Source organism: Eleutherodactylus coqui, chromosome 5 (genome assembly GCF_035609145.1).
Source record: "Eleutherodactylus coqui strain aEleCoq1 chromosome 5, aEleCoq1.hap1, whole genome shotgun sequence".
In the NCBI taxonomy this organism is placed as follows: Eukaryota; Metazoa; Chordata; class Amphibia; order Anura; family Eleutherodactylidae; genus Eleutherodactylus; species Eleutherodactylus coqui.
In genome coordinates, this window is record NC_089841.1 from 271,905,922 (window position 1) to 271,920,814 (window position 14,893).

The 14,893-nt window shown below is 49.2% G+C and overlaps 1 protein-coding gene across 1 annotated transcript in view; it reads left to right on the top strand.

Moving 5' to 3' along the window:
- Positions 1–14,893, top strand: part of THOP1 (thimet oligopeptidase 1) — a 44,338-nt gene that overhangs the window by 25,377 nt on the left and 4,068 nt on the right. Inside the window, exons 5-11 of the mRNA XM_066604691.1 lie at positions 196–298; positions 1,784–1,944; positions 2,019–2,154; positions 5,385–5,751; positions 11,004–11,205; positions 11,286–11,472; positions 13,380–13,508. Coding sequence (XP_066460788.1) covers positions 196–298; positions 1,784–1,944; positions 2,019–2,154; positions 5,385–5,751; positions 11,004–11,205; positions 11,286–11,472; positions 13,380–13,508 — 1,285 coding nt within the window. The remainder of the gene's footprint in view (positions 1–195; positions 299–1,783; positions 1,945–2,018; positions 2,155–5,384; positions 5,752–11,003; positions 11,206–11,285; positions 11,473–13,379; positions 13,509–14,893) is intronic.

The window sequence follows — 14,893 nt, forward strand, 5'->3', positions numbered from 1 at the left end:
TTCTAACATAAACAGGGAGTTACATTTCTACAACCTTTTTTTTGTGATTAAGCCCCAAAATAAATCCAGTACCGAAGGGGTTAAATCCGGATCCTATCGCGCGGCTCGCATCATAGAATGACGGATTTCCGGGAATATTTTACTCCTGCTTTAAAATATTCGTGGTTTTATTTTTTTTTTTGTATTTTTTCTCAGAAAATTAAGGACATTAAGAAGCGTCTCAGCTCGCTCTCCATCGACTTCAGCAAGAACCTGAATGAGGACGTCACGTTCCTGGCCTTCTCTGCGGAGGAACTAGGTGAGATTTAGGGCCGCATAATGTAAAGTGAAGGAGAGGTCGGACATCGCCAGCAGGTTCGGACATGGGGTGTAATAAACACCCCCCCCCCCCCCACAACATGACTGGTTTGCGATCGAGGACATCTCGCAAAAAATGAGCCCCCTCGCAACTAAATCGACGGAAAAACAAGTTATTGCGCGCAGAAGATGGCGGCAGAAAATAATAAAAAAAAAATTAAATGTCTTTGAAAAAAAAATAGTACATCAAAAAAAAACTACATAAGTTTGGTATCACAGTAATCGTACCGACCCATAGAATAAAGTTATCAGGTCATTGCTGCAGTTTGTGCGCCGTAGAAACAGGACGCACCGAAAGATGGAGGAATGTCGTTTTTGTTTCATTTTACTCCACTTAAAATTAAAAAAAAAAATTTCAGTACATTATATAGTATAATAAATGGCACCAGCGAAAAATACAAGTCGTCCCGCAAAAAACAACAAGACCTCATACAGCGATGGAGAAATAAAGGAGTTATGCTTTTTTAAAAGGGTGGGGGAAAAAACAAAAAAGTAAAAAAAAGGGCTGCGTCATGAAGGAGTTAAAGGGGCTCTAACTTTTCACACAATCTTCTAGTAGCTCACGTTAATCACATCGTTAATGTAATATACTTGCATTAAAAATGTTGTTGCCTTACCACTGTAAATCAGGTGTGAAGTGGCTGCCACTAGGGGGGTCTCCCTTCCAACTTCTCTTACTATAAAAGCTTTGTACCCAACAGAGTGGATTGCTAAGGTATGGACATTTCCATAGCAACAGGGGGAGGGGCTATCTTAAGTAGCTTACCATTCATGCAGACTGCAGGCTGACACATCTGCAAACCCTGTGATAACGATCTCCGCATTTCCTGCTGTTACTGCCTGTGATGTGTGGACACATTCCATATGCTATAGTGGGTTTATTAACCATTTGGCCAGAATGTCTCTAAATGCCTGAGTTCTTCTGGGAGAGCAGAGAGGCGAGCATTCAGATGCTGCCTCCCTGCTGTACAATGCAGCATGGGATGTAAGGGCAAGGAAGTCAGGACAGTGGACTACTGGCAGAATACTAGGCTTCCTACATGCCCCCTCCCTGAAAAATGTGTGTGGGGGTGAAACCACCTGAAACTGGGCGCACAAAGCATCAGATGAGGTATGACTGAAGCTCCATATTTTTGCCTGATTGTTCTTTTTACTGAACCTTCTGCAGCCTCTTGGCTGACCGGCTTTAGGGTAACTGTTGGTGCGAAGGGTTTGCCACTTTTCCTTTTTGCTCAGCGATGCCCCCTCGTTTACTGAGGAGTGACATGTCCAAAACTCACAGTAAATCTGATACTCCTCCACTGGTTTCTTTGCTGCAAATTTAGTGATTCTCACATTTTGTAGATAATTTTAGTTAAATTACTCTAAAGGCTGTTTTTGTGTTTTCCTGGCGCTTTCAATGTGTTTTGCCCCATGTGTCTTGCAGGAGGTCTTCCTGATGACTTCTTGAATTCCCTGGAGAAAACGGAGGATGGAAAACTAAAAGTAACGTTAAAATATCCCCATTATTTCCCTCTGATGAAGAAATGTTTTGTTCCGGCGACGAGGCAGAAGGTGGAGTTTGCCTTCAACTCCCGCTGCAAAGAGGTAAGCAGGTTCTCTGGCTCCGTCCTGACGGCCAGCGTCTCCGAATGACACTTTAATGTTGTTGACTTAAACAGGAGAACAATCGTCTCCTTCGGGAACTCGTGAAGCTCAGGGAAGAGAAGAGCAGTGTCCTTGGGTTTGAGACGCACGCCGACTTCATCTTGGAAATGAACATGGCCAAGAACAGCAAACTGGTGGCCGGCTTTCTAGGTAAGAATATTTCGGTCACCGACTAGAACTGCTGTAACATGATAGCTGTAATGATAAAATCATTGGCCGCACCCACCCAGCGGGACGGTCAGCGCTATACCAGGGCTGTCGTTGGCAGCGCTAATGTGAACTGCAGATCAGAATCCCAGCATCTTTACTTAGAGCTTCGTGGTGTTTCTCCTGTTCCCCCCCTATAGACGTCTGAATAAGTTCACAGGTGGGTGTTATTCTTCCCCCTGTCAATAGCTGCTGCCCCTTTACCCCTGACGGTATCGGCAGTAATGGGCCATGAAACTACAGGGTGTCATGTCAGGTGGCATCGCACCCACTAATGCCGTTCTCCTCAAGGGCCTCTGAAGGGCCACACCACCGGCCCTGTGCGAATATACATACGGGAAAAATCAAAACTGCTTGGGGATTGGTTACTAACTATATAAAATGGCTTATAGGTAACGTGGAGGACCGAGGCAGCATGTGAAAGACCATCTGGCCTAAAGACTTGTCTGTCACCTGTGAAGGCAGCAATTGGATAGTATCAGGGAATTACTTGGGTACAGATGCACCCTGGCCTCCCTTCATACAGCGCGGGTGCCAGCTGTTACTGCCGACACCCAGCGGCAACAGCTGATCGCAGCTATTAACCCTTTAAATGCCGCTGGCAATTCTGACTGCCATTTAAATCTCCCGGACGATGTTCTGGGGTCCCGTATGGCCCCCTGCGAGGAGCCAGCAGGGAGCCATGCGGGTGTCCTGGCAGCCGGAGGCCTTCTGAAAGGGCCCCAGGGCTGTCTTGGCAGTATGCCTGTCAAGCCATTCCCGTGGGGTGGCCTGATTGTCTGCCCGATCGCAGTATGATGTAATGCTAAGGCATTACATCATACTGCAGGGTCGATCAAAGCATTGCTGGTTGTGATTTCCCCCCCCCCCCCCCCCCCCCCCCCCCCCCCCGGGGATTTTAAAAAAGTTAAAATGAGACCGATTAAAGTTTTTTTTCACTAACTGTTGAGGAAAAAAAGTAAGTTAAAAAAAACCAAAAACCCTACTGCCATATTTACAATAAAAGAATCTAAACTATAAAACAATACATATTTGGCATCGCTGCGTCCGTAAAAGTCCGATCTAAAGTAACACATTTACCCGCAGGATGAACATCATCTAAAAAAAATAACGCCAGAAATGTCCTTTTTTTTTTTTTTTTCTTTTTGGTCACCCTGTCTCCAAGAAAAAGCGATCAAATAGTCGTATGTATTACAAAATGATACAAACACAAACTACAGGACGTCTGCAAATAATGCGCCCCGCACAACTGTCAATGCAAAATTCAAAAAAGTTATTGCGTGCAGAAGATGGCGCATTAAATAGAGCTCGTCCGCAAAACACAACAACCCTCGTGCAGCGACGGCAATGGGTTAATAAAGGAGTTGCGATTTTTGTTTTTTAAAAGAGAAAAGAAAATTTTGGGGGGAAATGTAGAAGGACCGCGTCAAGGGGTTTATGACCGTTCTGACGGGCGTCCATTGCCCCCTTGTTCCAACGTGTTTCTAGCGTGACCGCTCTTAATCATGGCATTCATACAACACAAGCGAGGTCACATGGTCTAATCTAACCCTTCCAAATGGAAGTTGTGTCAGATGAACCAATTACTATACATCAGACATAATGCACTTCAGTAATGTTCAGACTCTCAGTATTGCAGTGTAATCCCTGTGGGGACCTTGTGTTCAGGGCTAGTATCCAATACGCTGCCTCCGTCTGACCCCGCCCCTTGTGGGCCTGTTAACTCTTTCCATACTAGATATATTTCTATTAGCTGGATTGATATCCTGCGCCGATGTGGGACGCGCTGCAGACTCTGTGACATCCGCCACATACTCCACATCACCGGTGGTGGATGGCTGGTGTTTGTTCAGACTGGTGTCATAATTCATAAATGTGTTTTATGTGAACCCCGACTTGTCCGACATCTACAGCCACATTTAGGCCTCATGTCCACGGGGAAAATCAGATCCGCTGCAGATTCTACATGTAGAATCTGCAGCGGGTCCCTCCTGCCCCGCGGACATGAGCGCCGAAAATGCAAATAAATGAGAATAAACTTACCTCCGATCCGCTCCGTTTCTTCTCTTCGCGGCGGCGTCATCTTCTCTCGTCGCGGCCGGATCTTCATTCTTCGGCTCGGCGGATGTGCACGATGACGTCGGTGACGTGCCCCGCGCATGCGCCGGGCCGAAGCAAAATGATCCGGCCGCGGCTGAGAGAAGATGGCGCCGCGGAGACGAGAAGAACCGGAGCGGGTGAGTAAAATATGATTTTTGTGTCCCGCGGATCCGGACGACTTCCATAGGCTTCAATAGAAGCCCGCGGGAGCCGTCCCCGCGGGAGACCCGCATGAAAATGGAGCATGGTCCAGATTTTTCCATGCTCCATTTTTTTTTAAATGCCTTTTATTGACGATCCGCGGGTATTTATCTACCCGCGGGTGGTCAATGCATCCCTATGGGGTGCGGATCCGCGCGCGGGAGATCCGCTGCGGATTTTAAATAACATTTTGCCCGTGGACATGAGCCCTTAGGGTTTTTACTTTATATTCCAACCAAGTACGTTGGCCTTTGCAGCTGTTACACTAACATACGTCCTTATATAGTGTCTTACCAAGGACCACAATAGAATCTACGCCGACCCTGACCCCCGGTCTGCTAATTCCATAACTTTTTATTTTGCTTGGTTGCGATTTGGTCTTAACACTTTCCAATTCACTGTCTGACGTCTTCCTACATTCTAAATGAAGCTTGTACAGCTCCAATCTCAGAAGACGTCCGACAGGGTATTCTTACCGTCTATTGCCAGACACTTGCTGTCGGATCCTCTCTGGTGCACATACTGGTTTAGCCAGCAGATGGCACCGTTGTATAACAGCAAAAAGCGAAAGCCTTTTGGGAAACCCGGAATCCAAAAATGGATGGGAAAGGGTTAATATTGTGGTGCTCTCACGTGTCTGTATGCCATCATTAAGAGCGGTCACGCTGGAGCTAGGGGGCAATTGATGCCCGTCAGAACTTTTTAAAGATGTCATAGTTTTGAACCGGATCTTCTGCATGTGCGGCTAAACCTCACTTCTATGTAATAATCACTGGATGCTTCTGAATGATAATCCTGATATATCGCTATGATTGGTTATATAATCTGCCCACATTATGGTCTGTTACATGAAGAATGTGTTTTGTTCTCAGATGAATTATCCCAAAAACTGAAGCCTCTGGGGGAGAAGGAAAGGGCGGTGATGACAGAACTCAAGAAGAAGGAATGTGAGAAGAGAGCACTGCCGTTTGATGGGCAGATCAATGCTTGGGACATGCGGTACTACATGAACCAGGTGGAGGAGACCACCTACAGCGTGGATCAGAATGTCCTCAAGGAATACTTTCCCATGGAGGTGGTGACCGCCGGTCTGCTAGATATTTACCAGGAGCTCCTCGGTCTGACCTTCGAGCAGGAGAGGAGCGCTCCTGTGTGGCACGAGGATGTCTCGCTGTATTCTGTGCGAGATGCAGCAACGGGACAGCTTATGGGGAAGTTCTACCTGGACTTGTACCCTCGGTAAGACATGATGTACTTCTTCCTCTGCACCACACTCATTGCTATGGTCTATGGCACTCTTACTATGGTCTATGGCACTCTTACCCACGTTCTTGTAATGTTCTAAAACCTCTTTCCCCCAGTCGTCTCCACGACAGCACCAATTGACATTGCCTCCTCCTGATAGGACAGGAACACACTGAGAGGTTAAAAGCTCCCCCCCTTCCCCACTTTCCTCAGTGTCTTCCTGTCCTGCCAGGAGGCAGGATCTCTGAGAGGGGCTGGTGGAGAAGCCAGCCGGAAGCCTACTCACGGGCGGATCGGAGGGCAGTGGGTCAGCCTGTCCTCCCTTCCCAGCCAGACGACTCCCAGGACGCCACATGGGGTGGTAACCCCCGGGCCAGGTTCCTCCCGCGGCGGCCCATGGGGGGTACAAAGCGGGAGCCTCAGTCCCCCTCCTCCTCCTCGTATAGTCACAGCGCGGCGCTCCAGGAAGCCCTTTGACGGCGGGGCGTCGCGTCACGTGCCCAGCGTGGTGACGTCATCACGCTCGCATCAGGAGCCGCACGGAGGGGGCGGGGCTTAGCGCAGGAGTGCGAAAATTCAAAATAAGCAACCTGAGAGAAGCCAGAAGGTGGACCAGCACTACAGGTCGCAGGGTGTCTGCAGCATCGGTACAATAATGAGTGCTCCAGCCCCAGAGACAGCTGAAACCTCAGCCTCAGCGGCCGTAAGTAGCCAGTGCGGCAAAAAATACAAAATGCAAAATCCAATGTATTGTATATGGAAAAATTGCATATTTACCCGCAAAAAATACTTTCCCCTCTTTGTTTGTCAGGGGGATAAAAAAGACATCCCCCCCCCCAGAACAAAACCCAAAAAATGCGTGGAGTGCGGGACGAGACTGCCAGCCACGTACCAGAGGCCTCTATGCAAGGCGTACATAGCTAGGCTAGTCAAAGAGGAATCGGGGGGAAAAAGGCGTATGTTCCCGACGAGCCTTCCGACTCCGAGAGTTCTATCGGATCGGAGCAAGAGGAACAGGCGGCCGAGGAGTCCTCAGACGGTGAGGACTACAAAAGATACCTTTTCCATCAGGACGACTTAACAGAATTAAGTCAGTCAGGGCTACATTAAAAATGGAAGAGCCCAGAGAACCACGCACCCTGCAAGATGACATATTCGGGGGACTAGGGGAGAGGCGTAAACATACCTTCCCTGTCCACAAAAACATCATTAAAATTATCCAAAAGGAGTGGAAGAAACCAGACGCAGGTTCCTTCTCCGCTAGAGGGGTAAATTTGAGGAGGAAGTTTGCGCAAGCTGGGAAGAGATACCCAAGGTAGACGTCCCAGTGGCCAAATTAGCTAGGAGGACGAGCCTGCCCTTTGAGGACGCCGCACAATTAAAAGATCCCATGGATCGTAAAGCCGAAGGCCTTCTAAAAAAATCATGGGAGGCAGTGGCAAACATACTTAGGCCAGGGATCGCAGCCACTTGCGTGGTGCGCACTCTGGGGGTATGGCTAGAACAGCTGGAGCTACACCTAACCGATAAGACGCCAAGGGAACAGATCCTAAATTCCCTACCTATCCTGCGCATGGCAACAAATTTTCTAGCGGATGCCGCGGCCGAAACGGTTAAACTCTCGGCAAAAGCTGCAGCCCGATCTAACTCAGCCAGAAGAGTACTATGGCTGAAATCATGGTCAGGCGACTTGGCCTCAAAAAATAAACTATGCGCCCTCCTGTTCTACGGTCAGTTTTTGTTTGGACCAGACCTAGACAAAATCCTGGAGAAGGCGGCCGACAAAAAAAAGGGATTCCCGGAAGAAAAGCCGCAGAGAGGGAAGACCTTCTTCCGAACCCCAGGGCAACAGCCCGAGGCCTACCGAGGCAAGGGCAAGACAGGCCGCTGGAGTTACCCCAAGGGGGGCAGAGGGAGAAATATCCTCTTTAATCCCCACCAGGGGGAGCCCAAGCAGAGACCCTGATGCCAGCTCCGTAGGGGCAAGGCTGGGGAACTTTGTGGACCAATGGGCCGCAATTTGCGAAGGCCCATGGATCCCAAAGATCCTACAGCAGGGATACCGGATAGAACTGGTGTCCCTCCCCAGAAGGAAATTCATCATCACAGGAGGCTCAGGGTGACAGTTACACTTACTAAGGCAAAGCGTTCGGGACCTGCAACATCTAAACGCAATATCTCCCGTACCGCAAAACGAGGAAACCCAGGGCCATTATTCCAGGCTCTTCCTAGTAAGAAAACCCTGCGGGAAACAGCGGATGATAGTGAATCTGAAACCTCTGAACACCTGCGTCAAGTACAGAAAATTCAAAATGGAGTCCATCTCTTCAACGATAAAGTTTATTCCCAAAGGGGCCTACATGGCGTCCATCGATCTGAAGGACGCTTATTTCCACGTACCGATCCACGAGGGGTCCCAAAGATACCTAAGGTTCGCAGTGGATATGGGCAAAGGAATAGAGCACCACCAATTCAGATGCCTGCCTTTCGGGATCTCAGCACCCAGAATTTTTACCAAAATTATGGCAGAGGTAGCCGCCTACCTGAGAAAAAAGTCGATCCTAATAATACCCTACCTGGACGACATTTTAATAATAGCAGAGTCCAGGGAACTACTAACAAAGCACCTAGAGATAGTGCTAGAACTCCTCCAGTCTCTAGGATGGATCATAAACTGAGAAAAATCCAGCTTAGACCCTGACAGGAAGAAGACGTTTTTGGGCATAACGCTCAACTCAGAATTACAATGCTCCTGCCTGCCCGAGGAAAAAATACAAAGGCTGGTCAGATCCTTCCTACAGAAACGATCATGCACAATTCGGGAAGCCATGTCTCTCCTGGGAAGCCTAACGTCATGCATTCCCGGAGTAGCATGGGCCCAGGCTCACACCAGAGCTCTACAGGCCTCCGTCCTATCCGCATGGGACAAAAAGCAGTCCTCGCTAGGGACAAAAATGTATATCCCAAACACAGTGAAAACATCCCTGCGTTGGTGGACATCCCCAGCGAACCTGCAGGAAGGGGTTCATTGGCTACAAAACCCAGCCACGCACATCACAACGGACGCAAGCGCCTGGGGATGGGGAGCGCATGTGGGGAACCAGTTCTTTCAGGGCCCGTGGTCCCAAAGGATAAAGGAACAATCCTCCAATTACAGAGAGCTACAGGCCGTATGGCGGGTCCTACAGCAGTTAGGAAACTCACTACGGAACCAGCATATAAAGATACGGTCGCCCATATTCGGCACCAGGGGGGCACAAGGTCTCCTGCCCTGCAAAACATTTCGCAGAAAATCTTCCACTGGGCAGAGGGCCGGATCCTTTCGATCACGGCAACACACTTCAAGGGGACGCTAAACCAAAAAGCGGACTTCCTCAGCAGGAGGCAGATAGACCCAGGAGAATGGTCTCTTTCCCTGGAGGCATTCAGAATCCTCACCAACCGGTGGGGGTCCCCACAATTGGACCTATTTGCAACCAGGGAGAACGCCAAAGTAGGCAATTTCTTTTCCCTCCGGCCAGGAGATCGTCCTATAGCAATAGACGCCCTAGGCCAGGACTGGGGAAAGGGGCTAGTGTACGCGTTTCCTCCGATACCGCTGATCCCCAGGGTCTTACAACATTTCAGGACCCAGGTATGCACACTAATCCTGGTGACCCCCTTCTGGCCCAAAAGAAGTTGGTTCGGTCTTCTGACAACATTGAGTGTCCAGGACCCAGTCACCTTCCCTACCTGGACAGATCTGCTATTACAGGGGCCACTGAACCACCCGGGCTTAGACAGACTCCACTTAACAGCATGGCTCTTGAGGAATCCTCACTAAGGGGGAAGGGATTCTCAGAGAGAGTAGTAGAAACGTTAATGTCCAGCAGAAAAAAGACGACCCACCTTATCTACCAGAAGGTTTGGAGAAGGTTCTCCTCATGGAGACAGGGAAGGGATCGCGGGGATTCTATCCGGGACATCCCTTTGATCTTAGAATTCTTGCAGGAGGGCCTACAGATGGGCCTCTCGCCAAGTACCCTGAAGGTCCAGGTCGCAGCCCTTAGCCCCATATGCGACACAAAGTTCGCGGACAATAGATGGGTCAACAGGTTCCTGACAGCAGCAGCTAGATTACGACCTAGACCCATAAACCTTGTTCCAGACTGGAACCTTAATTGGGTTCTAAGGGCCATGCCAGCAGAACCATTCGAGCCGATCGAAGCACTACCGATTAAAAATGCTTACGATCAAGACCGTTTTTCTAGTAGCCATCACGTCTGCGAGGAGGGTTAGCGAGCTTCAGGCTTTGTCCATTCGCCACCCATTTCTAAAAATCTCGGATTCCAAATTAGTATTTAAAACGGACCCTGCCTTCATGCCAAAGGTGGTATCACATTTTCATAGGTCCCAGGACGTAATAATTCCCTCATTTTTTAGCAAACCAAAAAACGAGGAAGAAAAAACCCTAAGCTGCCTGGACGTCAGGAGAGCAGTCCTAGGCTACATAGAGGCGACAAGCCACTGGAGACGGGACGACAACCTGTTCATCCAGTTCAGTGGCCCAAATAAAGGGAACAAAGCGGCAAAAAGCTCCATAGCCAGGTGGATCCGCCTGGCCATCAGAGTCCTATAAGGCCCTCGGGAAGGAAATCCCCTTAGGTCTTAAAGCCCATTCTACAAGGGCAGTAGCATCCTCATGGGCCGAACATAGCTCAGCTTCGGTCGAGCAGATATGCAAAGCCGCAGTCTGGAAGAAACCCCACACGTTCATTAAACACTATAGGGTAAAAGTGCAGCAGGACGAGGACATGGCCTTCGGCCGCAAAGTCCTCTCGGCAGCAATCCCACCCTAATAAACTTTAGTTGGTACGTCTCAATTGGTGCTGTCGTGGAGACGACTGGGGGGAAAATGGATTATACCTACCTGATAATCAGGTTTCCAGGAGTCTCCACGACAGCACCCGTACCTCCCCCCCCCCTAAATGGATAGAAAAGAAACTATAGAATATAATATAAAAAATAAATAAATATATAATATAATTTTATAATCAACAAAAAAACCCCGGTTAAGGGAAGAAATTTAAGTTGAGCTCCTACCCCGGCAATTTGTTAGAATCCACTGAGGAAAGTGGGGAAGGGAGGGAGCTTTTAACCTCTCAGTGTGTTCCTGTCCTATCAGGAGGAGGCAATCTCAATTGGTGCTGTCGTGGAGACTCCTGGAAACCTGATTATCAGGTGGGTATAATCCATTTTTTCCATAGGGAAGGGAAATATTCCCATGCGGCTTGCTTTGGGTTACAACCTGGATGCCTCCTACCAGATGGTTGCAGACAGAAATCTGTTGCTGCAATGGTTGCCAACTTCACAAAGCCCACTGGGGACGCCCCGTCCCTCCTGCAGCATGATGAAGTGGAGACGTACTTCCATGAGTTTGGCCATGTGATGCATCAGATCTGTGCGGAGGTAGGTGTCGCCATATCCAGTTTCTTCAACATGTACAAGCCTTTCGAACTGCATGTTGAAAAGTCCTTTTTCTGCCACAGGCAGACTTCGCAATGTTCAGTGGAACACATGTCGAAAGGGATTTTGTTGAAGCCCCCTCCCAGATGCTGGAGAACTGGGTGTGGGAGAGGGAATCTCTACAGAGAATGTCAAGACACTACAAGACGGGAAGTCCCATTCCAGACGACACCTTGGAGAAGATCATAAAATCACGGCTGGCGAACACAGGTATCATTGCTCACTTGTCTGGCCAGGGGGGTGTGAGGAGATGGTGACAGCATTAACATAGATGATTGCTTTTGTCCACAAGCTATCGCACCCACATCTTAAAGCTTCTCTGTAGGATCAGCCATAACTTCGCCAATTCCTTACACACTGACCGCACAGCGAACTGAAATACTGCGTACAAAGCTCCTACATTGGCTGTCACACTCCTCGTATGACCAGTTCCATCTTGCTAAAAGAAACTAGACAGAATCTGTTCTCTTCCAAGAGCTTTCTTGAATATGGCAACACTTTTTAGCAAAGGTTCTGTTTATGGGGTTGTCCGGGCCTTTTACAGACTTCGACCACTGCTGGAGATCCCCGGTGATTGCCAGGCCCACCGTTTGTGCTGATAGCGCTCTTCATACTGCGGCGGTCTGGTGGTGCAGCACCGCTCCCATTGAGTGTAATGTTGACAGCACTGTCTGCTTCCATCGCTGTCTGCACCGCCTGGTGGGGATACGGAGCGTGAGACCCTCCCCCATCCACTATTGACATGTCTTGAAGGTAGATCCTCAAAAGTAAAACTCCTGGACAACCGCAACACCTTAGTGGCACGGGTATGTCCGCTGTGTTCGGGGTCTGCATAGAGGAGAATTTAGAGCCAATCTCGCTCTGTACAATGCAAGCGTTGGCCGTTTTTTTACAGCCGGCAACAACCCTGATCAACATGAACACTGACACTAGCTGTTAACCCTTTAAATGCTGCTGTCAATTCTGACAACTGCATTTAAACCCCCTGATCAAAGTTCAGGAGTCTAAAGTGTGCCCACAATAGTTTACGATGGCGACCCAAGAGCTTCTGAGGGCTCCCAGCACTGCAATTGCCGGTAACGTGGCCTGGTAGAAAGAGTGTTGGACCGCAGTTGTAATAAACTTCCGATCGCTTCTGCAGTATTACATTTTACTGCCAGAGCGATTGCAAGTTCAAGTCCTCTGTGGGGGCTATTAATAAAAAAGTTATTAAAAAATGAAGTTAAAAAACCCTTTGCTTCGCTGACCCGAGGACATTACTATACTGCAGCTTGTCTTGTCTCTATTCCCCACTGCTCACTGTTGGCGACGTCCAATATGACTGACACTGAGCAGTGGAGATGGCTTACTTGACAGATTCAAAGCAAGATGTGAGAAAGTCCAAGCTGGTACAGCGTGCCCCGGGGTAGACGACATATATAAAATAACAATTGCCCTTATCCCAGTTCCCGCTGATAACAGGATGTGATGTCACATGACTGCAGCAGCCAATCTCAACCGCTCGCTTGTAGATGTATGAGGGGGCTCTGGGGCAGCCGTCGCTCCTCTGCACGTCATGTGTATGTATAAAGCTGGCCCAACACTTTATTTACCTCCTGTGCAAATCACCACTGACGCTGGCCGCCATGTGCCGGGGAAATGGTACGCAACGGCTTTGATTTAGTCATCAACATTGTGAACACTAATTAATACAGTAGGGCCCAATGTCCACGGGTGGATATGATTTGTGCCCTGTGCTTCCATAGGGAAGCATGGGGCGTCCGCTCTTCCATTAACATATGCGGATTTGATTTGCGGATGCCATGTGCGGAGAAGAACTCTCAGCTCCATTAATCTCTATGGAAGCGAACGATCCACAATGCATCCGCCAGAGCCAGATCTCTAATGAAAATGGGTGAAATGTGCAAAATCCACAATGTATGACCTCCCCGCTGCCTCTCCCTACTGAAGCCTCCCTACATCTGTAGTTTATAATCTGCACATGCTGATACTACTGGTCTATACTGGGCATACTGGGCAGTCCTTCAGGACTGGTACTTCCTGCTGCCCCCCTGATAGTTCAAGACTGTTTTATCTCCTAGTCGGCTTCTGACTTTCTGGTGTTTGTTACCTTGCAGGCCTCCTGAATCTTAGGCAGATCGTTCTCGCCAAAGTAGACCAAGTTCTTCACACCCAGAGCAACGTGGACCCCGTGGAGGAGTACAGCAGGCTGTGTGCGGAGATCCTCGGAGTCCCAGCAACTCCAGGTGAGGCGCAGATGAAAGCCGCGGCCACCTACTGCGTTAACACAGATCAGTGGGAAATCTACAGCCTGCTTCCAGCAGCACTTCTTACAGATCAATGGGAAAACGCAAAGTGCAGTTCAGAGCGGGGAAGTGCAAAAATAAAATCACACTTGGCACGCCCGTGACTGCAGATTCGTGGTAATGCACAGTGCCATGCTCGGCCCATACGTGGTCTCTGCCGACAGAACATATGGGCTGTAGTGTGTACGTATATGGCTGTGGGCATGAGCCCTTACAGTCTCCTTTTCCTCCCTGATTCCTCTGTAGCTCTGCTTTGCGTTGGTGTCCTTGCCACTACTCGTACACGAGGTGCTACCTGCAGCCCAACCAGGGGTGGCACAGGTAGTCCTGCTCCTCCAAGATGGCACATCCATATATGCCGGAGCGAGGAGGTTTGCTGTGTCTCCCAGCAAAGTCCCAAGAGCATGGAGCCGATACCAGGACACGGCCGTTACATAGAGAGGGAATCACCCAGCATCAGGACCGATGTCTGCTCCTGTGTGTGCGGAGGAACGGGGGGGGGGGGGGGGGGGAGCATGGCCAGTGCCCTACAGAATACCCTCCAGCGGGCTACTGGGCTGCATGTTTCTGACCAACCTGCCATACAGACTCCATGAGGGCACCCATGCTCACAGCCCAGCACAGGGCAGCTAAGTTGGCATTTGATTTTTCTGGGTGACTTTGAGTCCAGCCTCTGTTGGTGAAGATCTCTGTTTTCGTTAACCGCTAATACGTCATCATTTTCTTAACCAATTCCATAACCTAGATCAGTAAAGATTTCCCACTTGAATCCTTTATTCATCGAGATCCGATGTGAGATTTGTGTTCCCTCAATTTTCTAATCAGTAAAGTACTGTATTTTCTGGCATATAAGGCGATGGGGCGTATAAGAAAACCCCTGACTTTTCGTCTTATATGCTGGGAATACAGTGTGGGTGGGGGAGTCAACTTCCCACCGCCGGCGCTGCTGCAGTCTGTCCCTCCCTAGTGCACACTGGCAGAGCATGGCTTTCTGCAAGCGGGGCTTCAATGCCCCGCCTCCAGAAAGCTAATGCTCTGATTGGCTAACTTTGTCTGTGAGTGGCTAACGCCAGACTTTCAATGACGTCATGAATGGCTGTGATTTGGCTAACTTAGTCTGGCATTAGCCAATCAGAGCATTAGCTTTCTGGAGGTGAGGAATTGAAGCCCCGCTTGCAGAAAGCAATGCTCTGCCGGCGTGCACAAGGGAGCGACAGCCTGCAGCAGCTCTGCGGGAGGTGAGTATCGTTTTTTTTTAATTTTTTTGGACACTGTATACCCGGCGTATAAGACGACGCTTGACTGCAGAGCAGGTTTTTCGGGGT